At 45.7% G+C, this 19,187-nt stretch overlaps 1 protein-coding gene across 2 annotated transcripts in view; it reads left to right on the forward strand.

Moving 5' to 3' along the window:
* Positions 1–19,187, forward strand: part of USP7 (ubiquitin specific peptidase 7) — a 507,717-nt gene that overhangs the window by 161,883 nt on the left and 326,647 nt on the right. For both annotated transcript variants that reach the window (XM_040356967.1, XM_040356966.1), the window contains exon 7: positions 17,454–17,584. In XM_040356967.1, the coding sequence (XP_040212901.1) occupies positions 17,454–17,584 (131 nt within the window). The remainder of the gene's footprint in view (positions 1–17,453; positions 17,585–19,187) is intronic.

Genomic DNA, 19,187 nt, shown 5'->3' on the forward strand with positions numbered 1-19,187 from the left:
GGTCAGAGCGTTACTCCCGCCAAACTGCTTCATGGCATCGATCGATCTAAAGGATGCGTATCTGCATATTCCCATAGCCGAGGATCATCAAAAATATCTGAGGCTAGCAGTAAGGACTGGGAATCGGGTACTGCATTGGCAGTTCAAAGCTCTCCCCTTTGGGCTATCGTCTTCCCCCCGAATCTTCACAAAAGTGATGGTAGAAGTTCTGGCCTTTCTGCGACTCAAAGGTCTTTCGATAGTCGCATATCTAAACGATCTTCTCCTATTTGCACCCTCAGCGGAACAATTGGTTCAGGATCTTCAGGTAGCAAGAGACATCCTGGAGAAATTGGGATGGCTTCTGAACCTAGAAAAGTCCAGTTTAGTCCCAGCCCAGAGAGTCACCTTCCTGGGTTATGTGGTGGACTCAACGATCCAAAGGGTCTTTCTTCCCTCAGAAAAGTTCCGAAAGGTGGACAAGACCATGTTACCGTTGCAGAGCAACAGTCAGGTTTCAGTCAGGGAGGCCATGTCAGGATTGGGATTACTAAAATCCACACTTCCGGCAGTACATTGGGTGGGACTGCACTTTTGTCCTCTTCAGTTATTTATTCTGAAGGTTTGGGACCACAGTCAGACCTCTTTGGATGCCTTAATCTCCATTCCAAATCAGGTCAAAAGGTCACTCTGGTGGTGGAGAAAGGGAGCAAATCTGTCCCAGGGTCTCGAGTGGATCCTGCCAGTGACCAAGACAGTCACAACCGATGCCAGCGGTTCAGGTTGGGGAGCACACTTGGGTCCCGAGTGGGTCCAAGGGACCTGGAGGAAAGAGGACGCTCTAAGATCCTCCAACTGGAGGGAGCTGAGAGCAGTAGAACTAGCGCTCAGAGCCTTTCAGGGGGAACTTCAGGGACAACATGTGAGAATCCGTTCGGACAATTCCCCAACAGTAGCCTACATCAACAGGCAGGGGGGTACAAAAAGTTGCTCCCTATGGCTTCTGGCAGAAGCCATCCTGAAGTGGGCCGAACTCAATGTATTGTCCCTGTCTGCAACCCACTTGAAGGGAGATCAGAACCAGACAGCGGACTTCCTCAGCAGAACAACTCTGAGGGAAGGCGATTGGATCTTAAAGCAGGAGGTATTCAACATGATTGTTCAGAGATGGGGAACACCATGCATAGACCTCTTTGCCTCGAAACACAATACCAAGACAAGTCTTTTCTTCTCCCTAAACAGATGGGACGGAGCGCTGGGAATAGACGCACTCGCCCAGACTTGGGCATTTTCAAGGTGCTATGCCTTCCCCCCTCCGGTCCTGATTCCGGCAGTATTGAGGAAGTTGCAAGGGGAGAATACGATCCTCATCTTGATCGCTCCTTATTGGCCCAGGAGACCGTGGTTCTCCATTTTAAAGAACCTGGCAATAGAACCTCCTTGGATCCTTCCGGCCCAGACCGACCTTCTTTCTCAGGGTCCAATCTGCTGCCCTCAGGTAGACAGGTGGAACCTGGCAGCCTGGCTTCTGAGGAGTCATTGTTGAGGGGCAGGGGTTTTTTTGAGCGTCTAAGACTCTCCTAAATTGTAGGAAAGTAGAAACTCAAAACATCTATTGTAAGGTGTGGAGACGGTTTAACATATGGTGCTCAGAAGGCTCCTTTGACGTTCATAGTTCAGTGGCAGTGCTAGAATTCCTACAGTCAGGTGCAGACAAAGGTTTAGCACTTGGCACATTGAAAGGACAAGTTTCTGCGTTGAGCGTTTTTCTAGAGAAACAACTAGCGTTAGACCCTTGGATAGCAAGGTTCTTCAAGGGTCTAAGTAGACAGAGGCCAGTTAGAACCTCTTCCCTTCCAGTTTGGAACCTCTCTTTGGTTTTACAGGCTCTTACAAAAGAACCTTTTGAACCACTAGAATCCTGTTCTTTGAAACTAATTACCCTCAAAACGGTGTTTTTGGTGGCAATTACCACGGCAAGACGAGTCAGCGAACTCGAAGCCCTTTCCATCAGGGCCCCTTATTTTCACATTTTTCCGGACAGGGTTATTTTCAAAACCGATCCGGCCTTCTTGCCAAAGGTGGCTTCAAGATTTCATAGGAGCCAAGAAATCATCTTACCCACTTTTTGTTCTAATCCTGTGAAGGAACAGGAACGTTCATTCCATAATTTAGATGTTAGGAGGTGCATTCTCCAATACCTAGAATGCACTAGACAATTTAGAAAGTCAGAGTCCCTTTTTGTATTATTTTCAGGATCTAAGAAAGGATCCAGGGCGTCCAGACGGACTATAGCCAGATGGCTTAAATCGGCTATTGTTCAAGCTTATGAGTTAGGAGGGTCAGACCCCCCAGATGGGATCAGGGCACATTCCACTAGAGCGGCTGCAGCTTCACAAGCGGAATGGGCTGGTGCTTCTCCTGAGCAAATTTGTAAGGCTGCAACGTGGTCCAGCTTCAACACGTTTGTCAAGCACTACAGATTGGATCTGCTGTCAGCAAAGGACCAAGCCTTTGGTCGTAAAGTTCTGCAAGCAGTAGTCCCACCCTAAGGTAAGGTGCTCGCTTATCCTCTCTAAGGTGGCTGTCCTGAAAGACGATCCAGGGAAATATGGAGTTACTTACCGGTAACGTCCTTTTCCAGGAGTCTTTCAGGACAGCACCGGTACCCACCCAGGTACTGGACGTCTGAGGACTCATCACATAAGACCGTCAGGTAAGATTGTAATGTTTGTGTTGTATGACGTGTTCTTGTGTCTCCCCAGTTGGCCGGAGGTGCTCGTGATAAACTGAAGGGCCAGTGGGAGGATGAGACTTAAATCTCTGATTGAAGGCGGTGTTTCCTGAGAGGGGAGGAGCCGGGATCTCTCTAAGGTGGCTGTCCTGAAAGACTCCTGGAAAAGGACGTTACCGGTAAGTAACTCCATATTTCCTTTGAAGATAAGGATTCCGAAGTCTGGAATAAGAAGCCACGAGTAGATGCGGCTTTCTCTCAGGTGTCACGACGCACAGATCTTGCGTTTGAGGACATGGGGGTTTTGAAGGACGCCATGGATAAAAGGGCGGACTCCCTACAGAAAAAGGCTTGGGATTCTATGTCGGTCTTAAACCCGCTATGGCTTCCACAGTGGTGACAAGAAACTTAGAGTGTTGGGTGGAAAAGCTGATGAGCCATGTAGAAGCAGGCACGCCAAGAAAAGATATATTGGAATCTTTTCCCCTGATCTTAAAATCAACCAGGTATATGGCTGATGCATCAGCTGAATCAATCAATATGGCAGCTAGATCTTCTGCCCTAGTAAATTCAGCCAGGCGTGCAGTCTGGCTTAAAACCTGGACAGGGGACTCGGCCTCTAAAATCAAACTCTGCGGTTTACCCTTTGCAGGGGATTTACTTTTTGGGCCAGACCTAGAAAAAGTTTTGGACAGAACAGCCGACAAAAAGAAGGCATTCCCTGCCAAAAAGAAACAACCTGTTAAGAAGAATTTCCGTTCTTTTCAACAAACCTACAAAAATATACAGGAGAACAAAAAACGCTGGGTTCCTGAAAAGGGTAGGGGAAGAGGAATTCTTTTCAGATCCCCTCCAAGATCAGACCTCAAAAGACAAGTGACAATCTGACTCCTGTGGGGGGAAGATTGTCCGCTTTCTTTCCTCAGTGGAACATATTGGCCAAAAGTCCCTTTGTAAAAAACATTATTGCACAAGGGTACACACTGGAGTTCTCGGAATGTCCTCCATACAGGTTTTAGGTCACAGCCCTACCAAAGGAACCAGGAAAAAGCCTCCGCTATGATGAACCTGTTAAAGGATCTGATCCAACAGGAAGTCATTGTCCAGGTCCCAAAACAGGAGGGAACGGGGTTTTACTCCCATATATTTCTAGTGAAGAAACCATCAGGCAAATTTCGCCTAATTCTGAATCTGAAGATCTGTAACAAGTCAATACGGTACAAGCACTTCCGCATGGACACTATTCACTCCATAACGTTAACACCGGAATGTTTCATGGCATCTCTGGATCTAAGGGATGCTTACTTACATGTACCAGTAGCTCAGGACTCTCAAAGGTTTCTCCGCCTAGCTATAGATCTAGGGACTTCAGTTTGGCATCTACAATTCAGGGCTCTACCCTTCGGCCTTTCGTCCTCCCCCAGGATTTTTACAAAGGTGATGGCCGAAGCCTTGGAACCTCTGAAACTGAGGGGGGGGTCTCGGTTGTTCCATATTTGGACGACCTCCTGTTTTTTGCAGATTCAAGAGACCAGCTGGTGACAAATCTTCAGGTGTCAGTCTCATCTCAAGAGCCTAGGGTGGCTATTGAATCTGGAAAAGTCAAACCTAGACCCTGCACAGGAGATGAGATTTCTCGGTTACACCATCAATTCAGTCCTCCAGAAGGTGTTTCTCCCTCAGGAAAAGACAGAGAAAATCGATACTGCAGTGAGTCAGATTTAGACTAATCTATCAGTCTCAATAGGGACAGCCATGGCAGTTCTAGGCCAGCTCACGGCTTCGATTCCTGCCGTACAATGGGCGAGATTACATTCCAGGCCCTTACAGAGGAACATCCTACAAGTGTGGTCTCACCAGGAATCACTGGAAAAACATTTCAAACCAACATCAAGAGTAAAACGGGCCCTCTGGTGGTGGAGAGATCCCTCCAATCTGTCGAGGGGTCTCTCATGGGTCCTCCCTTTCGGACAAGCGCCTGACTACCGACGCAAGTTCTTGGGGATGGGGAGCTCACTTGCACGGGCAAACTGCACAAGGATCTTGGTCTAAAGTGGAGGCAAGGAGGTCATCAAATTGGCGAGAGCCAAGAGCCATTTTTATGGGTCTCCTGGCTTTTCAACCAATGCTAAAGGGTCATGTACAAGTCTTGTCAAACCACACAACAGCAGTAGCCTATGTGACCAAACAAGGCGGGACCAAGAGTCGAGGTCTGAAGGAACTAGCCAACCAGTTATTGTCCTGGGCGGAGCTAAACGTGACTTCTTTGTCAGCGGTTCACCTAAAAGGGTCTCAAAACCTACTAGCAGACCTTCTGAGCAGGAGGAGAGTAGTAGAAGCAGAATGGAGTCTGAATCAGGAGATATTCAACATAATCTCCAAGGAATGGGGGCATCCTCAAGTGGACCTTTTTGCCAGCCAACAAAATTCAAAGGTCCAGGAGTTCTTTTCTCTCCACAGAGGGGACCAGGCAATAGGCATAGATGCGCTAGCCCATCCATGGGATTACCAACTGTGCTACGCTTCCCCCCCCCCCCCTTCCCCTAATCCCGCTAGTTTTAAGGAAATTCAGGGAAGAAAAAAAACAACCTAATTCTGATTACTCCCTTTTGGCCAAAAAGGCCCTGGCTTGCAACAGTACTGAATCTGGCCGTAAAACCTCAGTGGAAATTGCCTTCCAGGAAGGACCTTCTAACACAGGGCTCTGTGTGTCATCCAGAAACAGACAGGTTACGCCTAAGCGCTTGGTTTCTGAAGAAGAAATTCTAAAAAAACAAAGGTTTGTCCGACAAAGTAGTAAGGACTCTACTGTCTAGTAGGAAGGAGGTAACTAGATCTATTTACCTAAAAGTATGGAAGAAATTTTCTTGGTGTTCTTCCAAAGTTTTTCAAACCAAAAGTGTGGTTTCAGTTCTGGAATTTCTCCATGAGGGAATGGAAAAAGGACTTGCAGCCAGTACCTTAAAAACGCAGGTAGCGGCTCTTTCTGTTTATTTTGAAAAAACTCTGTACAGAGAACCCTTAATTTCTAGGTTTTTTAGGGCACTTGCACGAAATAGACCAGTGACCCTCAAAGTTTTTCCTAGTTTGGACTTATCAGTTGTCTTACATGGTTTAACGGGAGCTCCGTTTGAACCGTTGGATACTACTTTGAAAAATGTAATTCTCAAAGCAGTTTTTTTGGTGGCCACTACTTCAGCAAGAAGAGTTGGCAAGCTCCAAGCTCTGGCCATTACTGAACCTTTTTCTAAGAATATTTTCAGACCGAGTGATTCTTCAGACGGATCCTGCCTTTCTTCCAAAAGTGTCTTCAAATTTCCATCGGTCGCAAGAAATTGTTTTACCTACTTTTTCTTCAAACCCTTTTAACGCTGGAGAAGAAGCATTTCATACTTTAGATGTGAAAAGGTGTCTGTTGCAGTTTCTTTCAGTCACTAGAGAATTCAGAAAATCAAATGCTCTTTTCATAACATTTTCAGGTCCCCGTAAGGGGGAAAAAGCGTCCAAAAGTACGCTAGGAAGATGGCTTAAACTCGCAATTACAGAAGCCTATAAAGCCAAAGGAGTTGTGCCTCCCTCAGGTATTGTTGCACACTCAACAAGATCAACTGCAGTCTCTTGGGCCGAAAAGGGCCGCTGCTACACCCAAGCAGATTTGCAAGGCTGGTCCAACTACTCAACGTTCCTAAGACAACCTCCAAGGTTGTCCTGAAAGGCAAGTTGAGAGACTTAGTTAGACTTACCGGTGACGGTATTGCTAAGAGCCTTTCAGGACAACTGCTATTTCCCTCCCTAAATGTATGTTAAAGTAATAGTTAATAAAATCTATCATGGTGTTGTGGTTTTCTGTGCTTTATCTTCCAGAGAGTCGGACCACAATAACTGAGGCCATGGTGGAAGAGGAGGGTTTTAAAGGAAGGCATGTGTTTCCTATCTAAGAGGCGGAGCTGCGCTCTCCAAGGTTGTCCTGAAAGGCTCTTAGAAATACCATCACCGGTAAGTCTAAGTCTTTTTGGGATATGGCATTGCGTATGACAATTGCACGGTTGTGCGACGCCATACCCAAGCAAATAATGTACTTTTTTTTTTCCCCCCACAAATGGAGCTTTTTTTTTGTGGTATTTGAGGAAAAGCGGTTTAACCTTAAACTGTGCATGGGGTTCTTCACTGTCAGGGCAATAAGGATGTGGAACTCTCTCCAACAATTGGTGGTGGATGCGGGGAGTGTGGATATTTTTAAGACTTTTGGCTGTACATCTTAAACACAGCATACAGGGATATGGGAAATTATTATGGACACTGACACACGTACACAGGTTGAACTGGATAAGCTGTTGTCTTTTTTCAAAAAGCAACAATTTAACAAAAAATAAATTCTTATCGTTCATGGACGGACACAGCTCCTTAAATCTGGACAAGTGAGTTGCAGTATGTTCCCTGTTTACAGGAGAGGACTAGGCAGAAACATGTTAGATAATTAAATACATGTTACATTAACAGAGATGAACATCCCCGCCCAGGGGGCGGTCCCTCCAGACATAACTCTCCTCACTGCAGAATGCAGCCTCATTTTTGTTCTGCCTAGCAAGGAGAAGGACGTATGGCTCCCTTTGGGCCCAGCGTCCTGAGGAGAAATTTTTCTTTTATTTTACTTATTCTTGAAGAATCTTCTTTCAACTGTCGGCTGAGAGACAGGCTGGATAATATAGATCATTGTAGTTTACTCAGTCCGACCAGCAAGCGTGGGCACACCCTTGCAAAGAGGCTGGGTCTGCCACGCCATACCCCATGACTCCTGGGGTAGCCGGTGAGCTTTGCTCGGAGGTCCACATATGACTGGGCTGTGGTGTTGTCTCTAGGGTTGCCACCTCATCCCTTTTAAAAGGAACACATCTGAATTACACAGGTTCTGTGGCTGATTAAGGTGGTAATTAAACTCACTTGGTGCCTTATCTGCATTAAATTAGCCTCAGAACCTGTGTAATTCAGATGTGTTCCTTTTTAAAGGGATGAGGTGGCAACCCTAGTTGTCTCACTCACAGTGGATCGGGCCGACGGCTACCTCCATTGCGGTTGTTCTGTCAGGAATGCGTCAGCGAGTCATCGATCGGACGGGTAAGTACAGTCGCTCCCGCTTCGGTGGGTTGGTACGGCTGGGCATTCCTGGGTTTCGGAGGTCCTCTTCTCCTCCGTTCCCTGCTCCTCTGTACATTTCAAAGCCATGGCAGAAGCCGTAGCTGCTGGAATCAGGGAGCTAGGCACTTGTTCAGCCTGACTGGCAGGAGCAGCTGGCACTTGGACATCAGAAACTTGGACATCAGAAAAGATCTTTCGGAATCCCCGAAAGGTAGACTGCATTTACAATTTAATAATTTCCCGGTCACCCGCAATGTGCTGTGGCCGATGCAGGCAAAGTGACGCACCCGCATGTCGCTGCTTACTTCTGGGTTTAGGGCGCTTGCATGCGAGCCTCACGCTGTGATTGCCTGTCAGCAAGTCCTGGCCAATGATTCATGGCCAAAACCTGATGATCGGCTGTGTGCAATCATAGCCCAGAGCTCTGTGTTGGTAAACAATACAAAGCTCTGTAAAGAGGGAGAGATTTGTCAGTTTCTCATCTCTACTTAGCAGAGATGAGAAACCGATATTTAGGCCCCTTTCACCCTGGCGTAGTCTGCTGATGTAGAGCAGACACTGACACAGCAAAACGTTCTATGGAAACAGATTGATGGATTGGATCCCCATCTGCCCATTTTTTAGCAGACAAGAGCAGATGTCAGTGGGTGTCAGACGACACATGTCTGTTGACATATGCCGCTCCATAGAGAATGACTGGTCCAATCGGGTGGGCCTGAAAAAAAATGACAGGTGGCCCGGATTGGTCCATCAGTGTGAAAGGGACTTTGGTTTAGGGGGGGGGGGGAGCAGCACACATTACACATAGTTGGCATGCTTTTAACCTCTTGAACACCCTAGATGTTAACCCCTTCCCAGCCAGTGTCATCAATAGTGACAATGTATAGTATCATCACTAGCGATGTCAGTGGCAGTTGGTCAGTTACACCCCTGGTGATTTGACACAGCAGGAGCGAATCAGCAGGCCTTGAGGCTGCCAGCCACCCATGATCCTTCAGGGAAATTACAGAATGGCGGTCTGCCTATGTAAACAAGGCAGACAGTCGTTTTGTCCCAGAGATCTTGTATTCCTACTAATCAGGAACGCAGATCCATTCCCCACAGTTAGAAAGCACTCCCAGGGAGTTTAACATTTAACCCATCGACTGCCCCTGATGTTAACCTCTTCCCTGCCAGTGTTATTTGGGGTTAGAGTTGTCCGCTGAAGTGTTGCAAGTCCTGCACACATTTTTTTTTTTTGGAAAAGTAAAAAAAAAAAAATAATTGCATATCGCCACTATAACCTGTAAAATAATAATAGGTTCTAAATCTAATCCATAGTTTGTAAACGCGATAACGTTTTGCGGGCTGTCTTTGGCTTAAGCGCTGGCACTATTAAGGCTCCAGTCCATAATGATCATACCCAGATGACCTATTCATGACAGCAACAAGGCAAAAGCTTCAGGAGAATCTTTCAAGTGCAGGGGTGGTTTTCGCATCTAGGAAGGATTGTCAATATAGAGACATTTAGGCCTTGTGCACACTGGGCATTTTTTGGTGTTTTTACAGCAGCTGTTTTTGGCAGTAGACTTTTCTTTTCCGTTCATGGACGGACACAGCAGCAATTGACCTTGGGGTATTATCCTCCCTTTTTGGAGATTGACTAGGCAGAAAAACAGCATGTTGAGTGTTAAAACACTCCACACAGTACAGTACCTCCCAGGGGGTGTATCCCCCGGGTACATACCTTTCTCTGCATCATGCAGCCTCAGTTTTTTTCTGCCTAGCAAAAGGAGATGACATGGCTTTTCTGGGCCCATGTGCTCTGGAGATTTTTTTACGATTTTCTCGCTTTTTCTTTTTTTTCCTGCATTTTTTGGATCCTGGGATCTACAATCAACTGCCGACTGGGTGACAGGCTGGATCCTCGATCCTTGAAGTCCCCCCATATTCGGCCATCGTGTGTGTCGGCCTTTAGCTACGCCCTGGGCCGTCCACGACATGCCCCATTGCTCCAGGGGTGGCCGGTGAGCTATACACTCCAGGGCACACATATGACCGGGCTCTATTTCCGTGTCAGTGTGCCGTGCTGACAGCAATGCTGTAACTGCGCGGACGTTTGTTCTGTCCGGGATGTCTCCAGCCGGTGGTCGCAGGACGGTTAAGTAGCAGTCCCCTTGCCTTGGCATGGTGGTGCGGGTGGTGCATTCCTGGGGAGGTCGATCGGGGGTCTGCCCTGCTTTCCTCTCTCCCTTCCTCTCCCTTCCTCTCCCTCCTTCCCCGCATTCTGGGTTGTCGGCCGTAAGGTGGGGGGTCCGCCTGGGGGGCTCCGTCCTGTGGCTGCGGGCTGCGGCTTTGTCAGGGGTGCTGTGTGGTCTTTATTGTTGCCATGTGTTCGGGCGGGGCCTGCCTAGGGGTCCTGGGTGTTTTACTGTACTGTTCACGTCCACCATTTTGCCGTCGCTGGTCGCCTTTATTGACGATTGGTGGCCATTTTCTTGTAGCCCGCATGCTGTTTTTTGCATGTCGGCGGCCATTTTGGAAGGAGTTTTTGCCTCTAGTGGCAAATAACGGCGCAAACGGCTCCAGCACACTTCCTAAGGGATGGTACAGCACGGACAGCGCTCTGGGCAGTTAGCAGCAGCAGTACAGCCTGGTCGGGTGGTGAGTCCTCTGGTGTGGCCGGGAGGGTGGCCTGTGGGTCCTGCCTTGCAGTCCAAGGGCGGCAATTGGGTGGGTCAGCATGGCGTCCGAACCGAAGGCTTTCTCCCTAGACATGCCGGAGTTAACCCTTAGTGCCCCTGTGGCCTCTGTGGATGCTATGACGGCAGTCCTTGAGGCATTTGTTGCCGGGATCGAAGCTTCCACGTTGCCTGTGGAAGGGGCTCCCGCTTTTAAGGACCCCGCACATGGGAAAGCTGAGGCTGTGGCCCGCTCCATGTTCACAGTGGTGGGATTGGCGGTGAGACAGGTCTTGGCCGGGCTCTAGTGTCAGACACTTACTGAAAAGGCAAAGTTGTTGTTTCAGGAGTTGGAGGCGCATAATGCCTCTGAGGACTGTGTGGCGCTGGCCGACCAGTTGGTGCAGGGCCTAAAATTTTGTCTGTGAGCCGGCCCTGGATACGCTTCCCTTGCTCTCCAGGGCCTCCGCGGTAGTGTTACGCCGCCTTGTGTGGCTGAAGTGTTGGTCTGCGGACCAGTCTTCTAAAAAGGCCTTGGTGGACTTACCCTTTAAGAGTGAACGGCTTTTTGGGGCGTCTCTGGATGACATCAAAGATGCCACGGGAGGTAAGAGGACTCTGCTCCCACAATCGGGTAAAGAGGGGAGCCTCCTTTACTGCCCCATTTTTTTTTTTCGTCCGCCCGGTGCGGCAGGTAAACGCTCCCAGGGCGCTAAGGCTCCCGCTGAAAGGCAGAAGCGACCCTGGTTCCGTAAGCCCAACAAGCCTGCTTCCGCATGAAGGTCTGCCCCCGCCCGTGTCTCGTCCTGGTTTACAGTCGTTTGCTTTAACGACGTGGCTGTTGAGAGCCAGGTGCTGAAGGATCGAGGCCTGTTGGACTCGGTGATCTCTACCATGCTCCGTGCACGGAAGTCTACTTCCCGGAAGATTTACCATCGTACGTGGAAGGCTTACATCTGTGTGAGATGAATTGCCACCCTCGTACATACATGATGTCCCGGATTCTGCTGTTCTTAAGTATGGTTAAGGGGCAGATTTCGGCCTTGGCTGTTTACTTTCAGCGACCCTTGGCGGCACACTCTCTTGTGCGTACGTTTGTGCAAGGTGTTCGACATGTGGCCCCTCCTGTGCGTCCTCCATGGGACTTGAATTTAGTTCTCTCGGTGCTGCAGAAGTCTCCGTTTGAGGACATTCGGAAAATCCCTTTACTGACCCTTTCCCAGAAGGTGGTTTTTCTGGTGGCAATTACTTCGGTCAGACGGGTTTCTGAACTAGCGGCCTTGTCTTGCAAGGCTCCTTACTTGGTCATCCACAGGGATAAGGTGGTGCTGCGGTCGCAGCCGTAATTCTTTCCTAAGGTTGTTACAGCCTTTCACATTAATGAGGACATTGTTCTTCCTTATGTCCTCGGCCGAAGAACCCGAATCGTGAGACAAGTCGTATAAGTGTGAAAGGGCCCTAGTGTGAAAGTCCATGCACTACTTTGGTCCAACTTCCATGCGAGTTGATGTCCATAGACTTCAATGTTAAACCCTCAAGTAGCATGCAAATCATACCTGAATAATAGACACCATTTCAGTACAACTTTGTAAGCACAAGCAGCTTTTTAACCCTTGTTCCACCCAATCCTTTCACCATAGTAGCCCCTCTCAAGCACATTTTTCCACCACACATTCACTTCCTGGTTATTCCCTCAGGAACAATGTTCTCCAAACAGGTAAAAATAAGACGTCCTTGATAATGAGCAAATAATTAGATTTATCTGTGAGTGCCCAGCTATTTATGATTTGTGTGACCCAAACTGCAAAGACGAGATAAACTACAAAGACAATATCCCACTGATCACCAATGAAGGGGACATTCTTCCCACTGACCCCTAATGAAGGGGACATTCTTCCCACTGACCCCTAATGAAGGGGGCGTTCTTCCCACTGACCCCCCAATGAAGGGGGCGTTCTTCCCACTGACCCCCCAATGAAGGGGGCGTTCTTCCCACTGACCCCCCAATGAAGGGGGCATTCTTCCCACTGACCCCCCAATGAAGGGGGCATTCTTCCCACTGACCCCCCAATGAAGGGGGCATTCTTCCCACTGACCCCCCAATGAAGGGGGCATTCTTCCCACTGACCCCCCAATGAAGGGGGCATTCTTCCCACTGACCCCCCAATGAAGGGGGCATTCTTCCCACTGACCACCAATGAAGGGGGCATTCTTCCCACTGACCACCAATGAAGGGGGCATTCTTCCCACTGACCACCAATGAAGGGGGCATTCTTCCCATTCTTTATTATAGAGGATCCAAAATTAACCCCTATCTTCATGATTGGCAATGATGTACCCAATATCGACGTCTTCTCCACCTCTCCTCCTCTTCTTCCTCATGCACTGCTACTGCTGCAGCAGCAATGACAACTGCGGTGCCAGGAAAATGAATTGCCTCACACCATGTATGTTTTCATTGGTTAATGCCAAAGTTGTGGCAAAGTTGAAGTTGTACTGATCCCAAATCGCGGCCGCAAAATCGCACGGCTTTGAAATCGTATAAGTGTGAAAGGAGCCTAAGGGAGGTGATGTCTGTTCTGAGTCTTTCGAAGGAGTCAATCCAAGCAGTTCAGTGGGCCAGGCTCCACCAGAGATGGTTTCAATCCTTCCTCCTGCAAAATCTTCAAGATAAAGGTTAGAGAGCAAGAAATGCCTTCCTTCACCACCAAAGGGAACGTTTTGTCTTGGGAGGGATTCTGAAAGGATGTTGGTTTGTTGAGTCTAAATTCTAACCACAGATTCTAGCAGTTGGGGAGCCCATCTGGAGGGTCGGTGGGCTTAAAGGATCACTAAAGGAATTTTTTTTTTTTTTTAGCTAAATAGCTTCCTTTACCTCACTGCAGTACTGGTTTCATGTCCTTATTATTCGTTTTTGCTTTGAAGTGGCTGTAATTCTGCTGTGATCTCCACACTTCCTGGTTGTCTTTTTCCTTACAACCATCGTACTGGGAGATTTTCACTGTAGGTCTAAGCTGTCATTACTGTGTGTCTAAAACTTAACAGAACCAATCCGATTCATTTTAAAAACAAAACACTGCCCTGGATTTGTTAGTTTTTGTTCTGTGTGTCTCTCTAGTTCACAGGAACATGAAAACAGTTTAAAAGTGAAACTAACCTACAGGCACATTATATGATTGATTTTTTATCTATTTGTAATCATTTTTAAAAGGAATCAGTTAGCTTTTATGTCTCTATACCCTGTAAACAGTCATTTCAGCAAAAATTTTTTTTCCCTTTAGTGACCCTTAAAGGTATTTGGTCCCAGCTGGAGAGACTGACTTCATCCAACTGGAAGGAGCTCATTGCAGTTGCCAGTAGGATTGCAGTCTTTCAGGAGCAGTTGAGAGGCCATTTTACCTGCAGTTAATTTCAGACAATATCACGACAGTTGCTTATCTGAACAAACAAGGAGGGACCAGGAGCCTTCTCTTAATGTGTATAGCCCACAAGATTTTTATCTGGGCCATCTCAATGAGTTAAGAGGTGTTTGCGGAAAGTCATTGTAAGCCATTTCTAGCTTCTAGTCTCTCTTGCACCGCACAGAGGAACTGTCCAAGAATTTTATAGGCATATTTTGTTTCGCGACGGGTACTTTTTTTTTCCTGTAACTGCTCCTTCTACCTATTATTTTTTTTTTTTTTTTACTAAGGAACGTCTTGGGCTTTTTTACATTCAGATTCTGCCTGTCAGCAATGTAGTACTACCAGCTGGTCTTGAGTTCAGTTATCCTAAAGGTGGGCCATACATTATACAATTGTACAAATTTCCTTTTGATTTACCAAAACCATATGATATGAGGTCAAACCTAAACACTTTCAATTTGTATGCAATTAGGCAGGCCCGTGCAATACATAGTTGAAGGTAAATTGGAAATTGAAAAAGAAATTGCATAATGTATGGCCAGCTTTAGTTCGCTTGTTTGGCTGCTTCAACCAAGGCTTCATTCAGCTTAAAGTTATTTTAAACTGCCATGATCAGCTGGACCTTAAACTACCTGAAAAATCTGCCATGAGATGTGAAAATTATCACAATCTTTTAGTATTTTTCTTTTTGCACCTTCCTGTAAAATATAGCTCATTGAGAGGGCCCTGTTTGTGTATAAGATTTTGACTATGAAATGTGCAGAACTGTATAGCCAAGCAAAAGGGAATTTCTTCACGGTTACACAAATTTATAATATACAGTCATGGCCAAAAATCGCCCCTGCATTTCTGTCCGATAATGCACCACTTTGCACAAAAAATTGTTGCAATTACAGATGTTTAGGCATTCTTGTTGTTGTTTTTTTTTTTTTTTTTTTTTTAGTTTTTGTATTGATATGACACACTGGAGGAATAAAGCCAAAAGAAAAAACAAAGTGTGTCCCATGCAATAAATAAAGTGATGTAGTAGTAGTAGTACTGAGGAGACACTCCCCCACCACTGGGGATGTTTACCGTATCCAAAGAACTGACCAAATATACAAAAAGCCTGGGGTGGAACCCTAAAGAAAGAAAGGTCACCCCCAGGAAAGAGGCTACTTATGGTAAATCAAGGTCTATACTCAGAGGAAACAATTAATCTCAATAATTTATTGATATGAAAATACTACAAAACACAGTGGAAAATATAAATATTGTACTGAAACATGGAAAACATGGCTGAGTTGGTGGGTAAAAAGGTATGCTACCGCTAAGGCAGTATAGCTGATGTCAGACTTACAAACAAAAAAAAACATATAACAAACATGTAACACATAAAACTCAGACAGTCCGGACACATTAATGTCACTACTGTGAGGGTTCACCAGGGCAATCCCTATCTCAAATTCCACATGTGGCTATATGTATCGGCCTGGTAAGTGGGTGAACAAATCACAGAAGTGACACTGCGGGGAGGGGGAGCAGGCTGGGTAGAAAGCGCCCTGGAGAGGTCTGAAAAGTAAGGGTTGGGGTTGGACTCGAGGGACTGCTATTAACCTATGGTGGATTGATGGCTAAACCGAGTTGGTTGTGCATATGCAGGGTCCCACTCCTATGTTGTAGTCTCTAAGGAATCGAGTTAGTTTCTGGTGTGAGTCAACATTCCTATGTAAAGGGTTCAATGATGGACGATCCTCACTTATCAGGCTTAACGCTGTTGAGATAATACTTAGATGGATCTTACCAGCTGAGTCCGCTGCAAAGTAGATTATGACAGCGGCTCTTCAGATTGAACGCGGGAGTTGTGCTCTGCCGTATGATGTTCCCGGTAGATGAGGGGACACACCACACGGAAACGGAATCTCTCAAGAGTACGGCCTGCACCACGAATTGAAAAGGCAGATAGCCAGCAACACTTTAACCTGAGTGGTTGTCTGTGCAGGTGCGCATTGAGCCGGCAAACAAGAGGGGAGAGTCCATTCAAAGTCCTTCGGCTGACAATCTTCCCTCCGTCACCCGCCCCCAGCTGGAAGGGGGAGTGTATGGATGTGTCTGGTGTCTGAGCGTGATGACGTCAACGCGTTTTTCGCAAGTGACTTGCGTAGCTTCGTCTGGCGGTAGCATACCTTTTTACCCACCAACTCAGCCATGTTTTCCATGTTTCAGTACAATATTTATATTTTCCACTGTGTTTTGTAGTATTTTCATATCAATAAATTATTGAGATTAATTGTTTCCTCTGAGTATAGACCTTGATTTACCATAAGTAGCCTCTTTCCTGGGGGTGACCTTTCTTTCTTTAGGGTTCCACCCCAGGCTTTTTGTATATTAGGAATAAAGCCAAACCTGACACGTTTCGTGCATGATTGTATATTTACACACCCATCCATATTTGCATAAAAATTCAATGCATGACAAAAAATACCCATACCTTTTTGTCTAAAGTCTTGGAAAGAGCTTTTGGCGCTATCTTTTACCGACCGCTTTTACAATCGGCTGAAGCTGGCTACAGAGAAGACTACATGATATTTAGCAAATTTCTTTTTTGAAATCCCAATAATAATAATAAAACATCTTGTGTGTGTGTGTGTATATGTATATATGTATATATGTATATATATATATATATATATATATATATATATATATATATATATATATATAATGTGTGTATATATATATATATATATATATATATATATATATATATATAATTATAATTGTGTGTGTATATATATTTATAATTGTGTGTGTGTGTGTGTGTGTGTGTATATATATATATATATATATATATATATATATATAATATATATATATATATTATATATATATATATATTGTGTGTGTGTATATATACATACATACATGTTCAAAGCCACCATTTTCCATGTGTAAACAGTTTTCCTTTCTCCAGTAGACGGACATATTTTATATTAAGTCTGCCCTTTTTGTGGATAGTGACTGTCTGATTAGAATGAGACCGCAAAGTGAATCGTAAAACAAAAACGTAATATAAAAGATAATGTTTAAAAAAAAAAGAGCAGAACCTAGACTTGGTGTTTGTAAACGCAACATTTCCTATTTCTGATATGTGCCTATTGTACCATGTACTTGTATGAAAAAGTATCCTGTTCTTTGTATTGCTTCCTTTGTGTGAAACCCCTGGTGTTCCTGCTAGTCCCTCTACTATCCTATTAAAAACTGACCACACTAAGCAGGGGATAGTACAGTGTGATCTGTTCTCTAGCTATGCTGGGAACTCTGCCTGCTCTTCAATGATCAGAATTGCCCTGACATACATCGACTACACAGCCATTCACAGGGAAGGTCAGTGTGCTGCTGTTTGTCCTCCCCCAGTTCTTATGTAGCTGAGAACAAATGCGCCCCCCCCCCCCTTTTAATGTGTCTACACAAATATTTTGCCTTCCATATCAATTTTAAAGTGAATGAATGTGTTTTACAATCAGTTAAAGTAATCAATGTGTTTGTTTCCTCCCCAAGGCTGTGTATATGATGCCTACAGAAGGGGATGACTCGTCGAAAAGTGTTCCTCTTGCATTGCAGCGAGTATTCTATGAGTTACAGCACAGTGACAAGCCTGTGGGAACTAAGAAATTAACCAAATCATTTGGGTAAGTCTCTAAAATCCTTAAAGGGAGTGGTGTGTGTGTGTGTGTGTGTGTGTGTGTGTGTGTGTGTGTGTGTGTTTTTTGTCTTCTGCATTGCAGTTGTAACATTGTCCTGCATGTTGCCATATTCTATTGCTGTTCGTACATGGTGGAAAGGTTGTGGCTCCATTCACACCACGGCGTTCCCGTTTTGCAGACCGAATCACTGCGATTCTGCCCACGATTCAGAAACTCAGCAATTCGCTGGAAGCCCTTGCGATCCACGCTATTTTGAATGGCACCAAATCTCGTCCTGACTAATTGCGATAAAACCACGTAAACGGAATTGTGGGACGCCCGAAAGTGCGAGAACTTCTTTTGGGCATCCCACGAGTCTGTGCGCTTCACCGGGATTAGTCGGGTGAAAATTGCGGCAAAACTGCGCCACGGTTTGGAGCCATTCAAATCAGTTGGGATAGCAAGGGCATCCCACTATTTTTGGTGTTTCCGAGTCACGGACAGAATCATGGCAATTGCGCTTGCAAAACGGAATGCCTTGGTGTGAATGCCGCCTAAATCTATAAGGCCCCTTTCACACTGAGGCGTATTTCAGGCGTTTAAGCGCTAAAAATGGCACATAAATAACGCCTGAAATAATCCTGCCCGAGCATTCTCAATGTGAAAGCCCGAGGGCTAGCCGCATCTTTGGAGTGGTATAGGAGTGGGGTGTTTACCTCTCCTATACCGCTCCTTCCCATTGAAATCAATGGGAAACCTTGGTAATACCGCCGGCAATGCGCCTCTGCCCAATGCTCTTAAAGGTCAATTTGTTTATTGCATTACAGTGCAAATATAAGATCTGAGGTCTTTTTGACCCCATATCTCATATTTAAGAGGACCTGTCATGCTTTTTTTCTATTACAAGGGATGTTTACAATCCTTGTAATGGTACTAAAAGTTACGCAATCTTTTTTAGAACAGTGAAAAAATGTAAACGCGCCTGTTCCGTCGAGCTCGCGTGCAGAAGCGAACTTAAACATGAGTAGCACCCGCATATGAAAACGGTGTTCCAAATACATATGTGAGGTATCGCCGCATCGGTAGAGCAAGAGCAATAATTCTAGACCTCCTCTGTAACTCAAAAAATGCAACCTGTAGCATTTTTTTAAAACCTCGCCTATGGAGATTTTTAAGTGTAAGTTTGTCGCCATTCCATGAGCGGGCGCAATTTTTGAAGCGTGACATGTTTGGGTATCAATTTACTCGCCGTAACATTCTTTCACAATAACAAAAACATTTGGGCTAACTTTACTGTTGTGTTTTTTTAATTAAAAGTATTTTTTTCCAAAAAAGTGTGCTTGTTAGACCGCTGCGCAAATACGGTGTGACAAAGTATTGCCTGCCATTTTATTCTCTAGGGCAGGCATCCTCAAACTATGGTCCTCCAGCTGTTGCGGAACTACACATCCCATGAGGCATTGTAAAACTCTGACATTCACAGACATGACTAAGCATGATGGGAATTGTAGATCTTGAACAACTGGAGGGCCGTAGTTTGAAGACCCCTGCTCTAGGGTGTTAAATAAAAAATAAAAAAATTGTTTGGGGGTTCCAGGTAATTTTCTAG

The sequence above is a fragment of the Rana temporaria genome, chromosome 6, assembly GCF_905171775.1.
Source record: "Rana temporaria chromosome 6, aRanTem1.1, whole genome shotgun sequence".
Lineage (NCBI taxonomy): Eukaryota > Metazoa > Chordata > Amphibia > Anura > Ranidae > Rana > Rana temporaria.